Raw genomic sequence first — 24,192 nt, 5'->3', positions numbered from 1 at the left:
TAAAACAAAAACAAATCCTTTAATTGATTTTATTTGATACAAGCAAACAAAATGATATAAATTCATGAAAACATATACATCAAAATCACTAATTCTCAATTACTTCACAGAATAAAATTATGTAGGCTGTAAAAGGGCCGGTCTTGAGATAAATCTTAACATACAATCAACTTATAAATCTTTACTATTAAAGGTCATTTGTCAGTTTTGAAATTATTTTCTTATACTTGAGCCATGTACATTTTGTCATGATACAGTACCAAACCTTTTTTAGCTAAAGTAGAAACAATACAGCATGGCTCAGTCAATGAAGATTTTAGCCACATTTTGAACATTTCAGTTACAATCTACAGGTAGGATTCTTTTGAAATGTCATGTCCATATCCAAACTGTTTTGGAGTCAAGTACAGAATGGAAAAGGCATATTGTAAATGTTCAACAAATAAACTACAAAAATTAATTTTATTCTATTCAATTACCTTTTTAAAGTTTATATGTGTAATTTTTCTATGTTGCATCTTAGTAAATATAAAAGATAACATATCATCAAAAGTTGTGCTTATATCAGAAATTTCTGGACGGATGAGAAAACCAACAACAGATATTGTTACTATGGCAAGTTAGTGTCCAATAAATCTTTAAATTATTTTAAATATCCAGTCATCTTGAGTATTTCACCAGCTAAAGATGACAAGGCTACATCTGCATGTGACCTGAAAAATTAAACAGAAAAATATACAAAACCTTTTCAACATAAAGCAAATGTATTTGGAAGTTAAAGTTAAAAATTTTATACAAATTAACTAGTATACATATATAAAGCATCTATTTGGATATAGTTCATTTACAACCTACCAAAAATAAAATTTGAATTCCTTATTATGGATTTAAATAATAATAATGGATTGAGGTTTTTATTCATTTAAGGGAATTATAGTAGAAGGGTGGGCTTCTGATTTTCATGGTACTGGTATTCATAATTGACCAAGTTCACCACTACATGATATCTAATTCCAAAAGTAAGACAAAATTCTGCCCAAAAGATATAAAAATTGCTTACATGGTACAACTGAATATTACAAAGTTCTGGACCACATATCAAATAATTTCTTAATATAGAAGCTAAGAAATATGAAATGAAAAGAATTCTATACCGAGTGAGTATAAAACAAATTCAAGTTTCTTCAAACAGGACCAGCAGATCTGAAAATCTTACACTGTACATACCTGTATTAAAAAGTTCAGATCATATAACAAATCATTCCTTCATACAACTGCTGAGTACCATACTATGTATTTAAATTTACTGATGGAAGAACAGCAGAACAGACAATAAGGGCATTGCAGTATTCAACCCATTACTGTAAATTCAGAAATTATTGCGTGCATTTATTATTGCGATTTTTCAAGAATGGACAAAAGTGCGAGTTTTATTATTGCGATTTCGAAAAAAAGTGCATACAGGTCTTTATTTCAGTTAACAGAATGCGAGTTCTTATTATTGCGATACTCACCCAGTCGCATTATTCGCACTAATAAAAACCTCGCAATAATTTCTGAATTTACAGTATTAAGGTAGCACTACAGTCTAACAATGATTTTTTGAAGATATTTTTTTTATCACATAATTTTGAATTAAGTATTATTCTGCACAGTTTGTAAAAATCCCAAAGTCATTATCATATCACAACAGGGAGTAAATTGATAATGAACTTATGTAAATAAAAGCACATGGTAATTAATCTAAATATATAGGCATTTGGGAGGGGCTTATATGTCAATCATCTGTTGATACCAGTGTCCAGCTGTTAATCCCTGACCACAAGATAAATATTGTGGTCTTATCTCATTGTATTGCAACAAAAGTAATTTATATAACATGTTTATAAACAGAGAAAAAGAAAAAGATATGAAAAGGAAAAAATCTAGAGGTAAGAAATCTACAAAAAATGAAAAAAAATATGGTAAAGAGTGTGAAAGTATCTTTGAAAGCCTCTGACTGCCTGTATAAATTTCTTCCATTTGGTCTTCTACATTTAAATATAGTTTTAGGCATTTTAACCAATTTTAAGTTTATGTGAAACTTTTCAATTCCATAAAACTCAAAAATCATGTGGGTGTGTCTTTTTTTAAAGAAGTGGATGGTCTTAGATCTTTTTATGAACATGTCTTTTGATGCACAATTTTAATGTTCTAGCTAGTTTCAGTAATAGTATATTTCTTTTTAAAATACAAATGAAAATTATTCTTTATAGTGAGAATAATGATGTTAAATATTAATTATATGCAGCTGGTCAATCCTGTTATTCTCTTATCTTAGACTGTCTGGACAGAGGCGGAGCCTTGTCTATATTTAATTACTACATCACAGATATTGGTCAAATCTGTTACGTCAAACTCCCGCCAAATGCCAAGTTAGTGTTGCACAGTGCCACACATAATGCAAAATTTACAGCATTAGAGCACCAAAGAGACAAAGTGTGTGGTTCTATTGATAAAGTAATTGTGTCAGAACACTCCTGGGGTGTTCCCAGTGGAATTTTTTTATTTATGTTGCATTTATAGGGGTTCTAAGGGGGAAATTCCGTTTTTAGGTCATTTCTCAGAACAATTTTTCATGAGATTTGTTAGGAAAAAATGAAAATATAAACTTTATGGGTACCCCCTTTGGCTTGACTTTGATATATGTGATTAAAGGGAGTATTTTCTACAATACCATGTCCCAGTTTTTGGATAATTTGTTTCTAAATGAATATATAGGTCTCCAAAGATGAAAGGTGAAATGAGGTTTGGCACCCAGCAGTTAAATCAATATATCTTCTTACTGGAGGCATATATCAAAAATCTGAGACACGGTTTTGCAGCTTGTATATGGTTGATTAAAGGGGTGAAAACAAATTTTTACTAACATTTGACCTGAAAGTGCCATTTCCATCCAAGTTGGAAGACCACTTTTTTGGCAATTAATGAGCTATATTTTGAGATTTATCATACCAAAAATAAATTTATTTATAAATTAAGAAAGAGTAATATTTCAGCTTTAAAATGAGTTAAAGATTTTAAAAATCCATTGAGTAGTTTTGGAGAAATTAATCTTTAAAGACTGTTGGTTGGAGTCAGAAAATTCTGACTGTAGTGCTACCTTAAATGGGGGATAATAATAATATGTTTTATGGACAACAAATTCATGATCCACCAAACAAAAATTGACAACAACAGAAGTTATAGAATATTATAAGAAAATAATGGAGCTATACTTCTGCTGGTAAAAGATTTTAGTAAAAGTGACTTACGTTCCTGTCTGCACAAGGTTTTTTATGGTATTTGCCAACACATCACCATGCTGTTTCATCATGTCTATGTGTGCCTTTTCTGTACTTAACTGTAATGAAAAGAATAAAGAACATTTTCTCATCCCACTGCAGTGTTTCTCCACCTGGCCCTTAAAGCACTGTGGTAAAGGGTAACTGAATTTTTTTATGTTTTTGCTGTTTGGTTTGTTCCATACTTATACTCATGAAACCATGATTTTGATGATGTCAAAAACATTTTGTGTACATTTGTTAATGTAGTTATTCAATGAAGCAATAGCTTTAGGTCTATTTTTGTACATTTTCCTAGAGTATAAGCTCACGAAATGATCCCCCTTGCTCTTTGCAATGTCCATGATTTGGTAAGGGAAACCCAAAAATAATTACCGTAGAACCAAAACACAAAATAGGAAGTGCACATTGACAATATATGGTAAAGATTCTGAGAAAGTTTCATTGATTTATAAGGGGTAAAGGAGGAGTAGCAGACAACAGATACAAATGTTTACCTTATTATATACTGTAAATTCAGAAATTATTGCATGCATTTATTATTGCGATTTTGTCATTTTACACTAAAATGTGATTTTAATTTTTGCGATATTGAGAAAAATCCTGTTTAATTCATATAAAAAAAAATCAAAATGCGAGTTTAAATTATTGCGATAATAACCCTGTCGCATTTTTCGCAATAATAAAAACATCGCAATAATTACTAAATTTACAGTATGTATCTTTATCTTTTAAAACCAGTTTTCAAGACTAACACATAATGACATTATTTTTGTATATAACTTACTAATCTTTTAATGATCCTCAGTAAAACCTTTTGTTTCTTGGCATCTGCTTTCTGTAGAGCCTTGCGATAATAGTCCTACAAATATAATCATAATTTTGTATATTACTGAGAAATACATCAATGGTCGAGACTAAGTAAATAAGCATGTATTTGTACATTTGTTTAATGAAGTTTAATACTTTACTCTATACATCCCTATAATGACACTTTGGTCAAATTTATTGGAATCTGGTGGTAAACCATAAAAATTGACAGCTACTCAATTCTGTCAATTTCAAGAAGGAAGGTACAATATATGTTGCTGTTTTGCAAATGACTTCAGCTCAAATGTCAACTCTAGTCGTAACCTATATAGGTAGCTTTTAACAGCTCACCTACTTTAAAAGGTTTCACAGGTGCTGTAAAAGATTTCTAAGTGAAATAAAATGCTCCGCTGGGGCGCAGCTTGATACGACCGCAGAGGTCGAACCCTGAACAGTTGGGGTTAGTATGGACACAACATTCAAGCTTGATACAGCACTGAATTTGGATTGTAATTAAATATTTGACACAGCATAGGTTTCTGACACAGAACGAATGTGGTCTAAGAACTTAAAAATTTTTTAATTTACCTATTCAAACCATATCATTATTATTTGCTTTTATATATAAATCAGAAATAACCAATTTCAAATGGAAAATTTTAAAGAAAAAAAGATCCCCCCCCCCCAAATATTTTGAACCCCTTATGATTCATCACCCCCAAACTCAATCCCACCCTTCCCTTTGTGGTATGGTACCTTGCAGTACAATTTCAGAGAGATCCATACACTTGAACACAAGTTATTGTCTGGAAACTAGAAAAATGCTTGTTTTTTGGCCCCTTTTTGGCCCCAAATTCCTAAATGTTTAGGGCCATTACTCCCAAACTCAAACCCAGCTTTCCCTTTGTGATATGGAACCTTGTAGTACAATTTCATAAAGATCCATACACTTACACACAAGTTATTGTCCTGAAACTAGAAAAATGCTTGTTTTTTGCCCCTTTTTTGCCCCTAATTCCTAAAATTTTGAGGCAATTACCCCCAAAATCAATCCCAGCATTTCCTTTGTGATATGGAACCTTGCGCTACAATGTCAGAGAGATCCATACACTTACACACAAGTTATTATCATGAAACTAGAAAGATGCTCGTTTTTTGCCCCTTTTTGGCCCCTAATTCCTAAAATTTGGAAGCAATTACCCCCAAAATTAATCCCAGCATTCCCTTTGTGATATGGAACCTTGTGGTACAATGTCAGAGAGATCCATACACTAACAAACAAGTTATGTCTGGAAGTTACAAAAATGCTTATTTTTGGCCCCTTTATGGCCCCTGATTCCTAAAATTTGGAGGCAATTACCCCCAAAATCAATCCCAGCCTTCTCTTTGTGGTATGGTACCTTGCAGTACAATTTCAGAGAGATCCATACACAGGACACACGTTATTGTCTGGAAACTAGAAAAATGCTTATTTTTGACCCCTTTTTGGCCCCTTATTCCTAAATGTTTTGGGCAATTACCCCCAAACTCATTTCCAGCTTTCCCTTTGTGATATGGAACCTTGTAGTACATTTTCATAAAGATCCATACACTTACACACAAGTTATTGTCCTGAAACTAGAAAAATGCTTGTATTTTGTCCCTTTTTGGCCCCTAATTCCTAAAATTTGGAGGTAATTACCCACAAAATCAATCCCAGCATTTCCTTTGTGATATGGAACCTTGTGCTACAATGTCAGAGAGATCCATACACTTACACACAAGTTATTGTCCTGAAACTAGAAAAATGCTTGTTTTTTGCCCCTTTTTTGCCCCTAATTCCTAAAATTTTGAGGCAATTACCCCCAAAATCAATCCCAGCATTTCCTTTGTGATATGGAACCTTGCGCTACAATGTCAGAGAGATCCATACACTTACACACAAGTTATTGTCATGAAACTAGAAAGATGCTCGTTTTTTGCCCCTTTTTGGCCCCTAATTCCTAAAATTTGGAAGCAATTACCCCCAAAATTAATCCCAGCATTCCCTTTGTGATATGGAACCTTGTGGTACAATGTCAGAGAGATCCATACACTAACAAACAAGTTATGTCTGGAAGTTACAAAAATGCTTATTTTTGGCCCCTTTATGGCCCCTGATTCCTAAAATTTGGAGGCAATTACCCCCAAAATCAATCCCAGCCTTCTCTTTGTGGTATGGTACCTTGCAGTACAATTTCAGAGAGATCCATACACAGGACACACGTTATTGTCTGGAAACTAGAAAAATGCTTATTTTTGACCCCTTTTTGGCCCCTTATTCCTAAATGTTTTGGGCAATTACCCCCAAACTCATTTCCAGCTTTCCCTTTGTGATATGGAACCTTGTAGTACATTTTCATAAAGATCCATACACTTACACACAAGTTATTGTCCTGAAACTAGAAAAATGCTTGTATTTTGTCCCTTTTTGGCCCCTAATTCCTAAAATTTGGAGGTAATTACCCACAAAATCAATCCCAGCATTTCCTTTGTGATATGGAACCTTGTGCTACAATGTCAGAGAGATCCATACACTTACACACAAGTTATTGTCCTGAAACTAGAAAAATGCTCGTTTTATGCACCTTTTTGGCCCCTAATTCCTAAAATTTGGAAGCAATTACCCCCAAAATTAATCCCAGCATTCCCTTTGTGATATGGAACCTTGTGGTACAATGTCAGAGAGATCCATACACTAACAAACAAGTTATGTCTGGAAGTTACAAAAATGCTTATTTTTGGCCCCTTTTTGGCCCGTAATTCCTTAACTGTTGGTACCATAACCCCCAAAATCAATCCCCACCTTCCTTTTGTGGTATTGAACCTTATGGTAAAATTTCATAGAGATCCATTCACTTAAACTAAAGTTAGAGTGCGAAAACCAATGTGTCTTCGGACGACGACGAAGACGCCGACGACGCCAATGTCATACCAATATACGACCGCAAATTTTTTTTGCGGTCGTATAAAAACATCCTGTGTGACATAAGGTGTTAGTGCAGCAGAGTTGTAGAAAACACAAAATGAACAGAAATGGTACATGTATACAACTCTTAACAAGATTTATTAAATGAAACATAATCCCTTAAATTTTAAATGAAATTTTTCCTCCACTGTTTTGGTATTTATATTTAAATACTTAACATTGATTTAAAATATTTATGTAAGATAAAATATAGTTTTAAGGACATAGATACATAAAATTCATGCCAATCAATCATTCATCTCAATTGGCCCTCATTAGATACAACAATCTCACTTAAGTTTGAAAAAAAGACAATTAAAAATAAGAACCCATTAACAACAATAAAAAATAAACAAAAGGTAAAAACGGGCTAAGGTCAACATCCACTAAACATATGAATTTTAGAGTGTATTTAACTCGTCTGAGATTGTCCTCGCATAATTTTTTTGTTGAAGTAGAACGTTATCATTGAGTGAAAAGGTTAAACAGAAAATGCGCTCTTTGTACTTTGAATACCATTGAGGATGAATTCCATTTTGTATTATAATGTGAACACTATAAAGATTTAAAGAGGCAGTTTATTAAAACTTATTATTATAGGTGTCCAACTGTCCATCATCATTCAAATTAGTTCAACTTCTCAGCACTGAAAATGTCAAACATTTGCATAATTTGTGTAAATTCTTATTTAATGCACTCAATCATAGGACTAAACTGTTAATGGACAGTAATTGATCTTTATATGCTTCTCTGATGTATTATGCCATTTAATGTTATAAATATGTTTTGTATTTATTCTTGTACTGATAAGCATAATGTGTTTAAAGTAATAAAGAGTTCAATCGAATTTACACAAAACAGCTGTCATTAGTCTCAGTTCTGAATCTAATTGTACAGTTAAATATTTTACCATATTTTCAGGAGATAATGAATCTTTGTTTTCTCCTCCAAACAACTGGACTAGCAGAGATATACACTTGGTAGAGAGATCATGGATATCTGTGTCCTCATGGCACAGCTATAAAGAGAGAAAATCACATTCAAAACTATAACACTTCTGTAGTATTGCAAAAAAATACTGGTGTATCAGCAAATAAGTTTATAACAATTTCAAAGCAACTATTAATCATCTATAATTATCTTCCTAATTTTATAACTTTGTAGGAGTATTCCAGATACAGATCCAGGATTTTGAAAAAGGGTGGGGTCAGGGAGCCCAAAAAAATGAGATGGTTAACAGTATTTGTTCAATAATGTTATTGCTTTACATACCAGCTGTGTTAATAATCATGTACGATATGTTATTATACCTCCTACAAACAATGTTGGGGGTATACAGGAATTAGCCTGTCTGTTTATCTGTCTGTCTCTAGGATATATTATTATACCTCCTACAAACAATGATGGGGTATACAGGAATTAGCCTGTCTGTTTATCTGTCTATCTTTACGATATGTTATTATACCTCCTACAAAAAATGATGGGGTATACAGGAATTATCCTGTCTGTTTATCTGTTTGTCTCTACGATATGTTATTAAACCTCCTACAAACAATGATGGGGGTATACAGGAATAAGCCTGTCTGTTTATCTGTCTGTCTCCACGATATGTTATTATACCTCCTACAAACAATGTTGGGGGTATACAGGAATTATCCTGTCTGTTTATCTGTCTGTCTCCACGATATGTTATTATACCTCCTACAAACAATGATGGGGGTATACAGGAATTAGCCTGTCTGTTTATCTGTTTGTCTCCATGATATGTTATTATACCTCCTACAAACAATGATGGGGGTATACAGGAATTAGCCTGTCTGTTTATCTGTTTGTCTCTACGATATGTTATTATACCTCCTACAAACAATGATGGGGGTATACAGGAATTATCCTGTCTGTTTAACTGTTTGTCTCTACGATACGTTATTATAACTCCTACAAAAAATGATGGGGGTATACAGGAATAAGCCTGTCTGTTTATCTGTCTGTCTCTACAATACGTTATTATACCTCCTACAAACAATGATGGTGCTAACAGGAACTATCCTGTCTGTTTATCTGTTTCTCTCTACAATACATTATCATACCTCCTACAAACAATGATGGGGGTATACAGGAATAAGCCTGTCTGTTTATCTGTTTGTCTCTACGATTTGTTATTATACCTCCTACAAACAATGATGGGGGTTTACAGGAATTAGCCTGTCTGTTTATCTGTCTGTCTTCACGATATGTTATTATACCTCCTACAAACAATGATGGGGGTATACAGGAATTAGCCTGTCTGTTTATTTGTCTGTCTCTACGATATGTTATGATACCTCCTGCAAACAATGATGGGGGTATACAGGAATTAGCCTGTCTGTTTATCTGTCTATCTTTACGATATGTTATTATACTTCCTACAAACAATGTTGGCGGTATACAGGAATTAGCCTGTCTGTTTATCTGTTTGTCTCTACGATTTGTTATTATACCTCCTACAAACAATGATGGGGGTTTACAGGAATTAGCCTGTCTGTTTATCTGTCTGTCTTCACGATATGTTATTATACCTCCTACAAACAATGATGGGGGTATACAGGAATTGTGTTTATCTGTCTGTCTCTACGATATGTTATTATACCTCCTACAAACAATGATGGGGGTATACAGGAATTAGCCTGTCTATTTATCTGTTTGTCTCTACGATACGTTATTAAACCTCCTACAAACAATGATGGGGGTATACAGGAATTAGCCTGTCTGTTTATCTGTCTGTCTCTACGATATGTTATTATACCTCCTACAAACAATGATGGGGGTATACAGGAATTAGCCTGTCTGTTTATTTGTCTGTCTCTACGATATGTTATGATACCTCCTGCAAACAATGATGGGGGTATACAGGAATTAGCCTGTCTGTTTATCTGTCTATCTTTACGATATGTTATTATACCTCCTACAAAAAATGATGGGGGTATACAGGAATTATCCTGTCTGTTTATCTGTTTGTCTCTACGATATGTTATTATACCTCCTACAAACAATGATGGGGGTATACAGTATTAGCCTGTCTGTTTATCTGTCTGTCTCTACGATATGTTATTATACCTCCTACAAACAATGTTGGGGGTATACAGGAATTATCCTGTCTGTTTATCTGTTTGTCTCTACGATATGTTATTATACCTCCTACAAACAATGTTGGGGGTATACGGGAATTATTCTGTCTGTTTATCTGTCTATCTTTACAATATGTTATTATACCTCCTACAAACAATGATGGGGTATACAGGAATTAGCCTGTCTGTTTATCTGTCTGTCTTTAGGATATGTTATCATACCTCCTACAAACAATGTTGGGGTATACAGGAATTAGCCTGTCTGTTTATGTCTGTCTCTACAATATGTTATTATACCTCCTACAAACAATGTTGGGGGTATACAGGAATTAGCCTGTTTGTTTATGTCTGTCTCTACGATATGTTATTATACCTCCTACAAACAATGATGGGGGTATACAGGAATTAGCCTGTCTGTTTGTCTGTCTCTACTATATGTTATTATACCTCCTACAAACAATGTTGGGGGTATACAGGAATTAGTCTGTCTATCTGTCTGTCTCTTCAACCAACATCTTTATCCTTTGATTTGATTCAATTCAAACTTTGTAGATTAATGATCCAGATATACAAACATAACCATGTGAAGGAATTTCAATTGTTTAGTTGAACCAGAATTTTGCTCCTTTCACCTTTGAAATTTTTTCCTTTTCATATTTAACATTTTCATCTCAACTCCTCCTACATGGTTTATAGCATCTACGAGAAACATGTAAATTGTTAGATCATAATAAGTAGATGAGCATGTGGGTAGGACTTTCCATTACAATGAGTTTTTGGTAGTTATGCCCCATTTAAATTGGAAATTTTGACAGAACAGACCTGGTCATCGCAACTCCTCCCACATGGTTTATCCTATCTACAAGAAACTTAAAACATTGTTAGATCCTAACATGCAGATGTGCATATGGGTAGGATGTTTCTGGTCCATTGATTTGTTAAAGTTATGCTCCTTTCAACTTAGAAATTTTGGTACAACAGACCTTGTCATTACAACTTCTCCTTCTATTGCATGATGAACTCTATCTTTTACCTAGAAACATATCCAATTCAGATGTCAAATGATACTTGAAGGGGTACCTGCCTCTGAGACAACATCAAATAAAACATTCAAAAAAAGTTCAATAGAAATAAGAAGATGTGGTATGAGTGCCAATGAGACAACTCTCCAACCAAGTCACAATGTGTAAAAAGTAAACAATTATAGGTCAAAGTATGGCCTTCAACACGGAGCCGTGGCTCACACCGAACAGCAAACTATAAAGGGCCCCAAAATGACTTGTGTTAAACAATTCAAACAGGAAAACCAACGGTCTAATCTATATAAAAAACGAGAAACGAGAAACACTTATGAACCACATCAACAAACAACAACCACTGAACAACAGATTGTCAGTTAATAGGTTCATATTATCAACTTCAATAGTTCACTGTATTTCCGTCACTAGCATATTCAAACAACAAACCAGGAAGCCGGGGGTATTAGTCCAGCTTAGTGGACAATTCTAGTGTGTTGAGTAATAGTAATGCTTTACCTACCAGCTGTGTTAACAATGATGTAAGATCTGTTAATGGTTTGTTATTCAGTAGTAACATCTCTGCATCCTCTGCTTCTTTGTTTCCAGCCTCGCCTCCTGTTTTCTTAGACTGTAACAGTATAATGCAATGGGTTAGTCTATGTTTCATGCATTTAAATAATGAACAATTTAAGAAAATTTGTTGAAGACAATTGATATCGTACATTTCTCCCATTGGTAGACACTTTTATACAACATGGCAGCCATGTTTGAAGGTTGTTGATAGCAACTGGTTTTAATTAAAAAATAATTATAAAGGGAATAATCAATGTATCATACTAACTAAGTAGAAATTGGTTCTGCATATAATCTTTTTGAATTCTTTTTAATAAATTTTCTCAAATTTCCAGTTTTTTGTAATAGTGCGACCATGCTTGGTGGCATTTTGGGTCATAACTGATCATTTTGCATTATTTTGGTAACAGTTGGCCTTTTTTTTAAAGATCTTTTTATGATTTATTTCCAACTATGTTCCAGGTAGTCTTTTAAAAAATTCCCTATTATCAAATGTGACTAAACTGAAGAAAATGTTAAAATACCTGTAAAGCTTTCCTGACAACATCAGATACATATTTAAATATACTGTTTAATGTATCTAGTAACATTTGTAACATAACAACAGCTGTTTTACTATCCCCACCATGTTCATCTCCCTCAAAACATACGGCTGACACCTCAAATATCAACGTAGTGAAGTAGTCTATCAGACCTACAATATAAAAAAATATCAGCCATTGAAATAAATTGAAATGAGGGGTATCAGAAGTTTTACAGATATAAAATGGATTACCCACCCCCACACAGTAAAGCAAAGGCAAAGTCCATGATTTACTATGTGAAATCCCTCAAAAATCAGATAAAAAACAAATAAGGAGGTTCCCAACAGCATTATATGGTGAAAATTCTGACAAATGTGATAATGTATATGTTACAATTATTTTGAATCTGAAAGTAAAACTTTCAACACAAAACTTTGGTAGCAATTGTTTATTTAGATGAAGGCAGTAACATCTGATGTGAAATCAATTACATGTCATATAACTGAAATTATCATAATATAAATAAGATGTTGATTTCAAGGTAGAAAGATCATAAAATATAAATTTTATAAAATTTCAATAATTATCAAACATATAAATCATAGGATAATAATTAATTTTTGCAAATTTCTATGAATTATTTTGATATTTACAATATTATTTTTTTAATATTACTGTATGCATGATGTACATAAACATTCCATAAAAATATTGTTGATTTGTAGGGGTGGCAGAGCTAATAATTCTATAGTCGTGGGTTGTTATAATAAAGATAGGTACTTTTCATACAAATTTGTAATATATGACAGAATCAAATGATTTGTCTTTCAGCCAATAAAAGATCAGCATTTGTATGAATTGAACACCTACTATAATTATACATTGATAAAGACGGGAAATCTATATACTCTTAAAACTATATACATAAAATTGAGAATGGAAATGGGGAATATGTCAAAGAGACAACAACCCGACCAAAGAGCAGACAACAGCCAAAGGTCGTACATGTTTCAGAATCTGAATAAAAAGTAAAACATCACTATTCTGACAAAATGGGTAGACATTAGAATATCCTGTTATTAAAGATTTATATCTATTTGTTATATGTGACTGCAAGACAGATATGAAAATATCTTAAACAGTACAGCTCAACATCATAAAAATCCAGACAAAATATCAAATCAATCTTTCAATACATAAGTAAAAGGTAACAATATTTACAAAGTAAAGACAGACAGGTTCATTACAGTATTATTAGATACATTTTCTCTACTTCATAGTAAAACAGTCTTGCATGAATTTACAAATTTGAGTTAATTGTTTTTCAGAAATAAATGGCTCAGTCCATTCAGAAACTCTATTTGCAATGTGCAATCATAAACTTACCTTGTTCATATAGTTCTTGCATGTTTGTTTCTTTATGGCTGACCAAACAATTTATAATTCCTGCAATACTCTGCATAGCACTATTCAGAGGGTTTTGTTGGTGATCCTAAGGAAATTTAATATTAACAATTAAATTAAATATTGTGATGTATAAATTATATATATTTTTTTTTGGCTGTTTGCTGTAAAATCCTATATCTGACAAGTCATATCTAAGGGTTTTAACCATATTGAATTCTTGAAGCTGAACATGTTAGAATATTATAATATTATGAAAAGAACCACCTACCTATTAAAACAGTTTAATGAGAAGTTATCCAAATTTGAAGCTTGTCAGGAACAAAATTACTTTCAGTATGTAAGTTTTCATTTATATGACCTCATATTCTGGATTCAATTCCTACATATTACATGTACATTAAGTAAGTTTCAATGTCAATATTTGTCAGAATGAATATGTATGCCATGTTTACAAGTGAATGCAAAGATGACAAACATTAACTTAAAGCAAACACACCCACCGTTTACTGAGGTGAACTTAAATTCCCCTTTCCATACAGAGGTTAAATTGTAGTTACCAGCAGAACTTGGAATATGACAGAAACTAAACCCAGCTGTTCAAACTGTTTAATGAATGCAGGGTTCTGTTCTAACAATGCTAACAAAAGTTTCAAACCATACGCTGGCAAAGGATCTTGGTCTAACAAAATCTGTTCAAATCTGTAGAAAAGTAAGAAAATATTCAGATTTCACATTCTTTTCTAATATTCTGAACTTTCTTAACATTGGAGAAAATAATTCAATTAAAACATTTTTCATTTTTGTTGATAATTACTGAATTTTATCATTCAACAGATGTGTCTGTAGGATACAGGTGTCCAACTTTCAAAAGAAATATATATAAAATAGAGATTTAAACTTACATTTTAAAAAGACATTGAAGCATAAAATGTTAATGATGAGCAGGACCAATACCGTGTCTGGATCTACATCACTACATGCAATTGATTGAGGTAACATGTATACTGAAGCATAACTGTTCATTCCCTTTCATTGAAGGCAACAAAAATTTTTATTCTACAATGAGTGTTATAAATTTTCAAACTACCAGCAAGCAGGTAGTGGCTGAACGGCAGATGTCGAAATTGTGCACACATTACAACTCTATATTATCAAGCTGCAGACCAAATATAAAATCATATCATTTAAGCAGAGAAAGGTTTGACAAAAGTTTTCTACCCAAGGTAGACTGACAGAATGACAGTGTGATAGAATTATGGAGGCAGTGGAGCGGTTACTTGCCCTGCTTTCGCCGTTGGTGACAGGTGACACCTAAAGGTCTCAAAAAATGTGTTTTTCAATGTGTATTTTACTGTCAGTCTAAAAGACCTTGGGTAGAAAGCTTTTGCAATATTGCTTTATCCTCGTCTCATGGGTTTTCATGCTATTAAGAATGCATTGTGACATCACAATTTCAATTGAAAAAGCTTGCATACTACGAATTCATATGACGTACAAAAAACATATGATCTGACCATACATGTATTATTGGTATATTATACTGTGAATTCAAAAAAATGTGTGCATTTGTTATTCCTATTGTTGAACAATGGGCAATAATGTGAAATTAATCGTTACGATTTCAGGAAATGCTGCATACAAATAATGCTATCAAAATTGAAACACATGACATTGCAATTTTTGCAATAATAACAGGAGGCTCTCAAGAGCCTGAATTGCTCACCTGTATTTCAGAGGAGAAGATTTTTAAATGTTAGCAAACTTGATGAACAAATTGTTTATAATTGTCTTTAAAGGGCAATAACTCCTTAAGGGGTCAATTGAGTTTGAAGGTAATTGGCCCAGTAGTTTCAGAGGAGAAGATTTTTAAATGTTAGCAAACTTGATGAACAAATTGTGTAAAATTGTCTTTAAAGGGCAATAACTCCTTAAAACTACCAATTCGGTGGCAGCAACCCAACAATGGATTGTTCAATTCGTCTGAAAATTTCAGAGCTGATAGATTTTGACCAATTAACCCCATGTCAGATTTTCTCTAAAAGCTTTAATTTTTGAGATAAATGCCAAAAACTGTATTTGACCCCTATGTTCTATTTTTAGCCATGGCGGCCATGTTTGTCGATGGATCAAAACTTCTGATACAATTTATAAACTAGATACCCTAAGGAACATTTAGTTAAAGTTTGAAGGTATTTGGCCCAGTAGTTTCAGAGGAGAAGATTTTTGAAAAAGTTTACGACGACGACAGACGACGATGGACGCCAAGTGATGGCATAAGCTCACATGGGGCCCTTTGGGCCCCGGTGAGCTCAAAACATGGTCAAAATTTTTGAAATTACACTACATAATTGGGACAAAAATTTCTCACAAAATTCAATCACGATATTATGTTGGTAATACATTGTCTAATTACGCTGTAATACATACAATTGATTGATTGGTGTTTGTTTAACACCGCCTAAGCACAAGTAACACATAAGAGGATTTGAGACAAATATAATTGACCTGTACCATCACATGTTTCTGTGAAGCTTGATCAACACAGAAGGATAGGCAAATGGTAAAAGTTATACACATATATACCAACCAATTCATGGTAAGGAATAATGATAAGCTAACTTACTGTGGTAAAAGGTTATCTCCAATGGTCTTATGAAGTAAAGATGTATTAACTTTGACATCTCCTACTCCGAACTGGTCCTGGCTAAGGTAAACTGATGCCACTTCAGTAAATAGTCTCAACGACAAAGCTCTTGTGTCACCTTAGGCAAAGAGAAGTAGAGAAGACAATATGATGAGAAAAATTAAAATAGCCCAATTTCAGTTAAATTTTAAAAGTTTCTCAATCAAAAGATTAAGGTATATGTTTTTGAAAACGGTAGTTTCATACCTCAACTGCTTTTCATTCAAGCTGCAAAATGTATGAAGAAAAACAATGTTTGTTTGAAACCATCATTGTTACACAATTTATTCTATATCATTTTAGTATCAGTGTGCTGTTGTACAATAAATATATGTTTTTTTCCTGTCTATTTTTATTAGTAATATTACCTCAAAAATGATTTTGATATCAAATAATTTCTTCAAGTTTTTTAAACATGAAATAAAAATCTCCAAGATGGTTGATCATTAAATTGATGCTATACTATTGTGATGACTACATTGCAGGCTTTTTCTGAAAATTAATACAACTGCAAACCTACCATTCTGACTACCAATGAGATCAGCTAGAGTAGGTAGTATTTTCTCCAGTATGACTTCACTATATTCTGCTAATATGACTGGATGTTGTGACAAACCTTCCAATACAGACATACTTGTGTTGACAAACTCACTAGCTGTTATGGAACCTGTAAAAGCAATTAAAAATATATGAATCTTTTGCTGTGGATTGGGTTTAATTAAACATTTAAGACTACCCAGAATTCTCATAAAAACAGTTTTTATTTACTTGAGACTCTTTAACATATTAAATAAAAAAATTACTATTGAACTGTACATAAAAATTTACTGCATATAATGGTTTTATATAGTAAAAACACATTTAAGTTGCTTAGTCCTCAATCAATAAAGGAACTATGAAATACAGTGCATATCTAGAAAATGAAAAATACAAAATACATGGATCAGCTAAGATATATATGTAATAAAAACCTAAAACAACATTAAATGAAAAAGCGAACTACACTATTTTGCACACTATAAATAGAATTCTAAAATGCTGAAGATAGAATATATTCACTGCAATATAGTTTTACATTTGGTGTTGTTGGAACAGAAGTCTCATATAAAATGAAAGAAAAATTCTTATATCAAATATCATTTTCATAAAAAAACAAGAATATGTCCACAGTACACGGATGCCCCACTCGCACTATCATTTTCTATGTTCAGCGGACCGTGAAATTGGGGTCAAAACTCTAATTTGGCATTAAAATTAGAAAGATCATATGATAGGGAACATGTGTACTAAGTTTCAAGTTGATTGGACTTCAACTTCATCAAAAACTACCTTGACCAAAAACTTTAAGCTGAAAGACCAAAAACTATAACCTGAAGCTGGACAGACAGATGGACGGACGGACGAACAGACTGACAGACGAACGAACGAACGAACGAATGGACGCACAGACTGAAAAACATAATGCCCATAAATGGGGCACAAAAATCATCTGATAAAGACCTTGGAATTAGTAACTTCATTGGTATGATTGCAGATGTTTTATGTTCAATATTGTGATGTGCTAAATTAATTCTGTGAAAAATGGAGGAACTGAATAGGGATAAGGTTGGCATAAAACTGTCAACCTGATTCATACAAAACAATGTGCAAAATAATGTTAATAAAGTAATAACAAAAAAGATGTTCACTGAAACTGAGATTTAAATGAGGAAAATTGTCAAAAAAGGCTAGCCCATCTATTTTAGCGGTAGATCCTATATCTGGCTGAACATTTTACTTCAATATTTCTTTGAATAGTAGACCCATTATGAAAAGATATGAGATTAATCATTTTCAACCTAAAATCTGTTTCATTTGAACATCTCTGAAATAACATAAAAAATCAAAATTCTTAAAAATGGGGTTTAAATATATTTCTTTATTTTTCTGTCAAATTTAAGAACATAAAATGCAAATGCACAAATCATAATAATAACAAGTGAAATAAGATCATCCTGGAAAATCTAATTCCAAACTAGAATTTACTGACTTCAATAATTTGAAAAGCAAAGGCATTGTGTCCCATATTAGCATTATTCAGCAATTTCATTAACATTACAATACAATATGATCTTATGGAACGAGTGAAACTATTGCATGAAGAGCATCACATGAATATGATGATATCATTATTTATGATTTAATATTTGAATGATTTTAAGTCATGTTGCTAGATTTTCCATTTGGTTCATTCTATACCTACCTATATGATAAAATCTATCTGTCATAATTAAGTTATATCTCTATTGTTAACTTAATATTTTTGATTATATTATTTTTTACTTTAAAAAGTAATAAAGAATAAAAATATAATAAAAAAGTAAAATTAGGAACAGGAAATATATCGCAATGAAATATGCATTCCTGATTTTATAAAATAACAAATAAGTTTGGAATAAAAAGTGAGCACAACATTCTAATCTAGTCTGTCTATATGTAGCTAAAGTAAGCACAGCAAAAGTGGTGTACTCTGACAAGCAATTTAGCACAGTACAGTACACAATTTACCTCTGTCAGCTAAAGGTATAGAAATTATTTTATTTTATAAATATATCATGCATAATTGCAAAAAATGTCATTAAGGATTTAACTTTATTCAGCCCTGAATGAAATCATTTTAAGAAATTAACCCCAAAATCTATCATAATTAAAACACGGATGAAGTGCAACCCAGATGTGTTGGTACAATAGGAAAGCCACCCGCTTGCAGCCTAATTCAGTCAAAAGTCGGTCAATTAGAATGAAACAGACTCTCGTTCTATAAGTCACCATCATACATTGATGAGCCTAAAATCAGTTTCATATCTGTAGGCACAACAAAAAAAATATAAATCTAGACAGTTTGATTTGAGAATGAAGAAAAGACAGAATGATGGGAAACACTAAATGCCCTACACTTCAAAAATATTCACATAGGGAGCATATTTTGTATTTATCTTTTCAAATGTAGAAAGAGTTTATGGTGGTAAATGTGCTCGAATTCTCTCTTAATTTAGCCAAAATTTTCCTGAAATTTGGATTATCTCCCTTCTAATGTCAAAGTTAAACAGTGATGTCAAGCTTCAGCTTTACAATGAAGTAAAAATATCATAATATAAATGGTATCATACTATTTTTTTCACTTTCTATGAAGTTTCATGGCAAAATAATAACCACAATGTACCTTCTACTTTAGTCACATTTTGTGGAAATACTTTTCAGTGTAGGCATTAATTTTAGAAGATTTTGATATGTTTTGGCTCCTGGGGTTTTTAATTTGTGGTTTTAAGATTAACAAACATATTTGACTCAATGGAAAATATGTATTTCATTGAGTACTCAATTTCATGGTTGGAGGGAACCAAGAAATCCAAGAATAATTGGTATCACACAATCAACAAAACTTTCCCAACAAATTATTAATTTATTTCATAGTTTTTGTTTTAAAGTAACAAGTTAAACTCTAATGATACCGGACACTATAAGTAAACATGAAGCTGATGAGTGATGGAATTGACATGAAGATTGATTTCAAATTTCAGAATGATGATGGATGGCTATTTTATGTTCAGTAGCATCAAATTTCAGAAAGCCTTGATTTGCAGTTCCTGTGAAATTCATACATAGCCATTATATGTAAGACTATTAGAGTATTTGGTAAACAGGAAGTTGATGAGCAATGACACTGAAAATGCATCACAAAGTATAGTATGTTAACATGAGCTTTTTATAAAATTACAGGAAGCTCTTGATTTGTAGCTCTTGAGAAAAATGTGACAAACATTTTATGAGATGGAACGATGGACTGACAGAAACGAGAGCAGACAGACAGATGGAAGGATGGACTAACATAAACTGTTACACCCCCTCCTTTTGAGATGGGGTATAATTATACATGTACAGAAATTTGCATGTTTTTTTTCATAAAAAGTTTGAATTGTTTACATTTTGGAAAGGTAAATCATACATTCATAAACATTAGAAATGTTATACAAAATCTGATTTCCTTTAAATAAAAAAAATATTCATAATGGTTTTCAACATTTATCAAACAATATAAAATTACTGTGGGATGACAGCACATTGAACTATTTTGAATATAACATATGACTTTGTCTACAGTAATGGTAATTTACAATGTTTAAACCCACCATTAGCAGCCTCAATATTTGTCTCCCCTGTCTCAATACTTTTCACATGAGACAACAATGTAGATAAATTCTTGATAAATTCTACACACATAATTCTTGGCCTGAATACCTGTAAAATAAATATATGTAAAAGTTTTTCTTGCTCTTATCAGTATAAACTTTCTTTCATACTGAAGAAAACAAGTGAAACTGCGAGCTACTGCTCACTGATGATACCCCTGCCCAAATATTTCGGTAAACAGGAAGTTGTTGAGTGATGAATCTGAAAACGCATCACACAGTATAGTTCACTCATATAAACCCTGAAACCAAATTTCAGAAATCCTTGTAATGTAGTTCCTGAGATAAATGTGACTAAAATTTTCAACTACTTGGATGTCATGTGTAAAATGATGTAAGTGTTCGGTAAACAGGAAGTTGTTGAGTGTTGAATCTGAAAACGCATCACACGGTATAGCTGACTTAAATAAACCCTGAAACCAAATTTCAGAAATCCTTATGATGTAGTTCCTGAGAAAAATGCAACAAAAAATATTCATGGGACGGACGGACGGACGGACGGACGGACGGACGGATGGATGGACAGACGGATGGACGGACAGGCAGAGGTAAAACAGTATACCCCCACCTTAATAAAATTGAGAATGGAAATGGGGAATGTGTCAAAGAGACAACAACCCGACCACAGAACAGACAACAGCAGAAGGCCACCAACAGGTCTTCAATGCAGCGAGAAATTCCCGCACCCGGAGGCGTCCTTCAGCTGGCCCCTAAACAAATATATATACTAGTTCAGTGATAATGAACGCCATACTAAACTCCAAATTGTACACAAGAAACTAAAATTAAAAATAATACAAGACTAACAAAGGCTAGAGGCTCCTGACTTGGGACAGGCGCAAAAATGCGGCGGGGTTAAACATGTTTATGAGATCTCAACCCTCCCCCTATACCTCTAGCCAATGTAGAAAAGTAAACGCATAACAATACGCACATTAAAAACTTTTTTAAAAGCGGGGGTATAAAAAGTAAATTAAATCATAGTAACTAGAATTTCAGGATACATAAACTAAATGGTTCCTTTGGGTTTAGTACAACAAGAATTTGCCATAAAAGTATTAATACAAAACTGATCTAATCGGATTTATTAACAATATACATTGTCAGATTTTTTTTATCCAAAAATATGAAATTGGAAGACAGAAAGGGTTGTCCAGCTTTTTTCCTGTTTAAAAGCAAATACAAATAAATTTCATATTTTCTAATAACGTATGTATACTGCTTTCATCAAGTGTTTAAAAATAAATGCTATCTTTCTATACTTTTTATCTCCTATATGCTTTTTCATCTCCAAATAGCTTTTTCATCAATTAATAGCTTTTTCATCTCCTAATAGCATGTATTGTTATAAGAGAAATCAATATAGCTTGGATATAAACTGTGGAGAAGACTTGTAGGCTTGACAGTGATTACAATGCAATTTCCTCTAAAAATTTACATTTCCAAGAGACATTATAATTCATCAGCGCTGATTTTTGAACCCTCCCAGACATTGCCAATATTAATTTCATAACAATCCTGCAAAAAATGTAGGCTTGAGAGCACTTACAATCCAATTTTTCATATTATTTATATTTCCAAGGGGCATAACTCCTTGAAAAGGGTTAAAACGCAGATTTTCGAAATTGGTCGAAAGACATTGCTGATGAAAAACTTTGATATTAATTTTATAAAAATTCTCGCAATTGTACATGATAGAGTGCAAACTAGACCAGCCCCAGGCACAGACATACTTACTCATGGACGCTTGGTATATCTACATTCCCAGCACAGTGCTGCAGCTAGGAAAAAACTACATAATGATAACTTACAGGACTTGTAACAAGATGAAGGACAATACTTATCAATGGTTAAGTTCCCTTTAGTTGTTTAGCTTGTACAGCATTGAGATGTTTACTTACAGGACTTGTAACAAGATGAAGCACAATACTAATCAAGGGTAAAGTTCCCTTTAGTTGTTTAGCTTGTACAGCATTAGGATGTTTTCTTCCATTCACTGCATCAAGGGATGTAAGTATCTCTTCTGCAAAAGTACATGTAGCAATATTTCAGATTTGTTAAAATCAATTTAAATTAATTAATACAAGTTGTTGCATGAACAAGTATGTCATGTTAAAAACACCTGTAAAGCTTTAGAATAAAGAGTCTGATTTCTATAAAGAGCTGCCTTAATGGAATTTGTGAACATTAATATTACAAATCTAAAAGTAACTATCATCTAATTGCCTATGAATGTGAATCATTTAATCTGGCTTTTAGTAAATGTAACATTCATAATGCCAAAATTATCTTGATGAAAACATCACTATAACAAACAATTCAACACTCAGTGATATGCAAATCTTCCATATGTTTGGAGTTTTATTTTCAAGATCACATCTACAAAGTGAAAAAAACAGAAAAACAGTAAACATTCAGCTAAGCACAAAAACTTGTCATAAATATTTATATCTAATGAATAATTGATAATAAATCATAATAAATACTTTTACAGTAGTATCAAAAGATAATAAATGAGTACTTACTAAACACAGCCGGTAGAATTTCTACTACATAATTAATAAGGAATTCTAGACACTGGACCATATATTCTCCAGCTTCAGTACCACCTTCTGCTTTCTTATCTCTTGGTGTTTGACGTCTACTATCTCGCTCTATATACATTACCAATCTGATAAATAAATAGGCATAATTGTAGATGATTGTTCTCGCAATCTTGAAATTTTCAAATATAGGTAGGTGATCTTCCAAAATATGCATCCTTAGTCTAAGTTACATAATTGTAAGACACTTAGTGTCCTATCTTAAGTTATATATCTGTAGATAACTTAGTATCTGAGATCTGAACTTGTATTTAAGACTTAATTAAATTAACCCTACAGTTGGGGAAGTTGCTATAATCCCAACTACAGCCTTACTCCCAGGTATGACTGTACATCACTTTACATCTAACAACCGAAGTGAGACATAAAATTCCTTAGAAGTTCTTCTTCAGAGAGTCCTCCTTTTTTTTAATGAGGCAAATCATCTTTACTACAGGTTGAATGATTTTTTGTAAAGTATATGAAAACTGAACACAGATGTGAAACTTGAATGAGAATTGCTTCTTATAAGGAAGCTATTTAACCAAGGGTTCTTAATAGCATATCTGAAGTCATCTCTATGAAAGTTTTATGGACACCATGATGATTTTATTGACCAGAATATCTGTATCACAGATGACCATGGATATAATCCATCTATAGAAGCCACAATCTCATCTTGTTTTCTTTGATTGTGAAACTGTCAATATGAAGAACAGCAATTGAAAGTTTTTCCTTAGATAAATTGATTATAATCTATCCTTTTATGGTTTCTTTTCTCATGTACAATGATTCCAGTCAATACATCTGACAGATTTACCTAAACTTGCCTTGTAATTTTTTATTTTAATTCCTGTCCTGTAATAATCTGCTAAGAATTGTTTATTTGCCTGGTTTTTTTTTTGGTTTTAAATAAACTGTTGACACAGAGATATGTCTTGGCTATCTGCAT

General features: G+C 32.5%; 1 protein-coding gene across 2 annotated transcripts in view; it reads right to left on the bottom strand.

Moving 5' to 3' along the window:
- LOC127732687 (serine/threonine-protein kinase ULK4-like) overlaps positions 1-24,192 on the bottom strand; it is a 49,252-nt gene continuing 25,060 nt past the window's right edge. For both annotated transcript variants that reach the window (XM_052241863.1, XM_052241862.1), the window contains exons 20-32: positions 23,184-23,329; positions 22,560-22,681; positions 20,599-20,707; positions 16,950-17,096; positions 16,370-16,508; positions 14,304-14,445; positions 13,726-13,831; positions 12,340-12,509; positions 11,763-11,870; positions 8,030-8,137; positions 4,111-4,185; positions 3,294-3,382; positions 1-713 (exon numbers count right to left, since the gene is read on the bottom strand). In XM_052241863.1, coding sequence (XP_052097823.1) covers positions 644-713; positions 3,294-3,382; positions 4,111-4,185; positions 8,030-8,137; positions 11,763-11,870; positions 12,340-12,509; positions 13,726-13,831; positions 14,304-14,445; positions 16,370-16,508; positions 16,950-17,096; positions 20,599-20,707; positions 22,560-22,681; positions 23,184-23,329 — 1,531 coding nt within the window. In that variant the 3' untranslated portion in view covers positions 1-643. The remainder of the gene's footprint in view (positions 714-3,293; positions 3,383-4,110; positions 4,186-8,029; positions 8,138-11,762; positions 11,871-12,339; positions 12,510-13,725; positions 13,832-14,303; positions 14,446-16,369; positions 16,509-16,949; positions 17,097-20,598; positions 20,708-22,559; positions 22,682-23,183; positions 23,330-24,192) is intronic.

The sequence above is a fragment of the Mytilus californianus genome, unplaced genomic scaffold (assembly GCF_021869535.1).
Source record: "Mytilus californianus isolate M0D057914Y unplaced genomic scaffold, xbMytCali1.0.p SCAF_26, whole genome shotgun sequence".
Lineage (NCBI taxonomy): Eukaryota > Metazoa > Mollusca > Bivalvia > Mytilida > Mytilidae > Mytilus > Mytilus californianus.
Note: the sequence above shows the minus strand (reverse complement) of the source record. Positions and strands in the feature narration are given on the sequence as shown.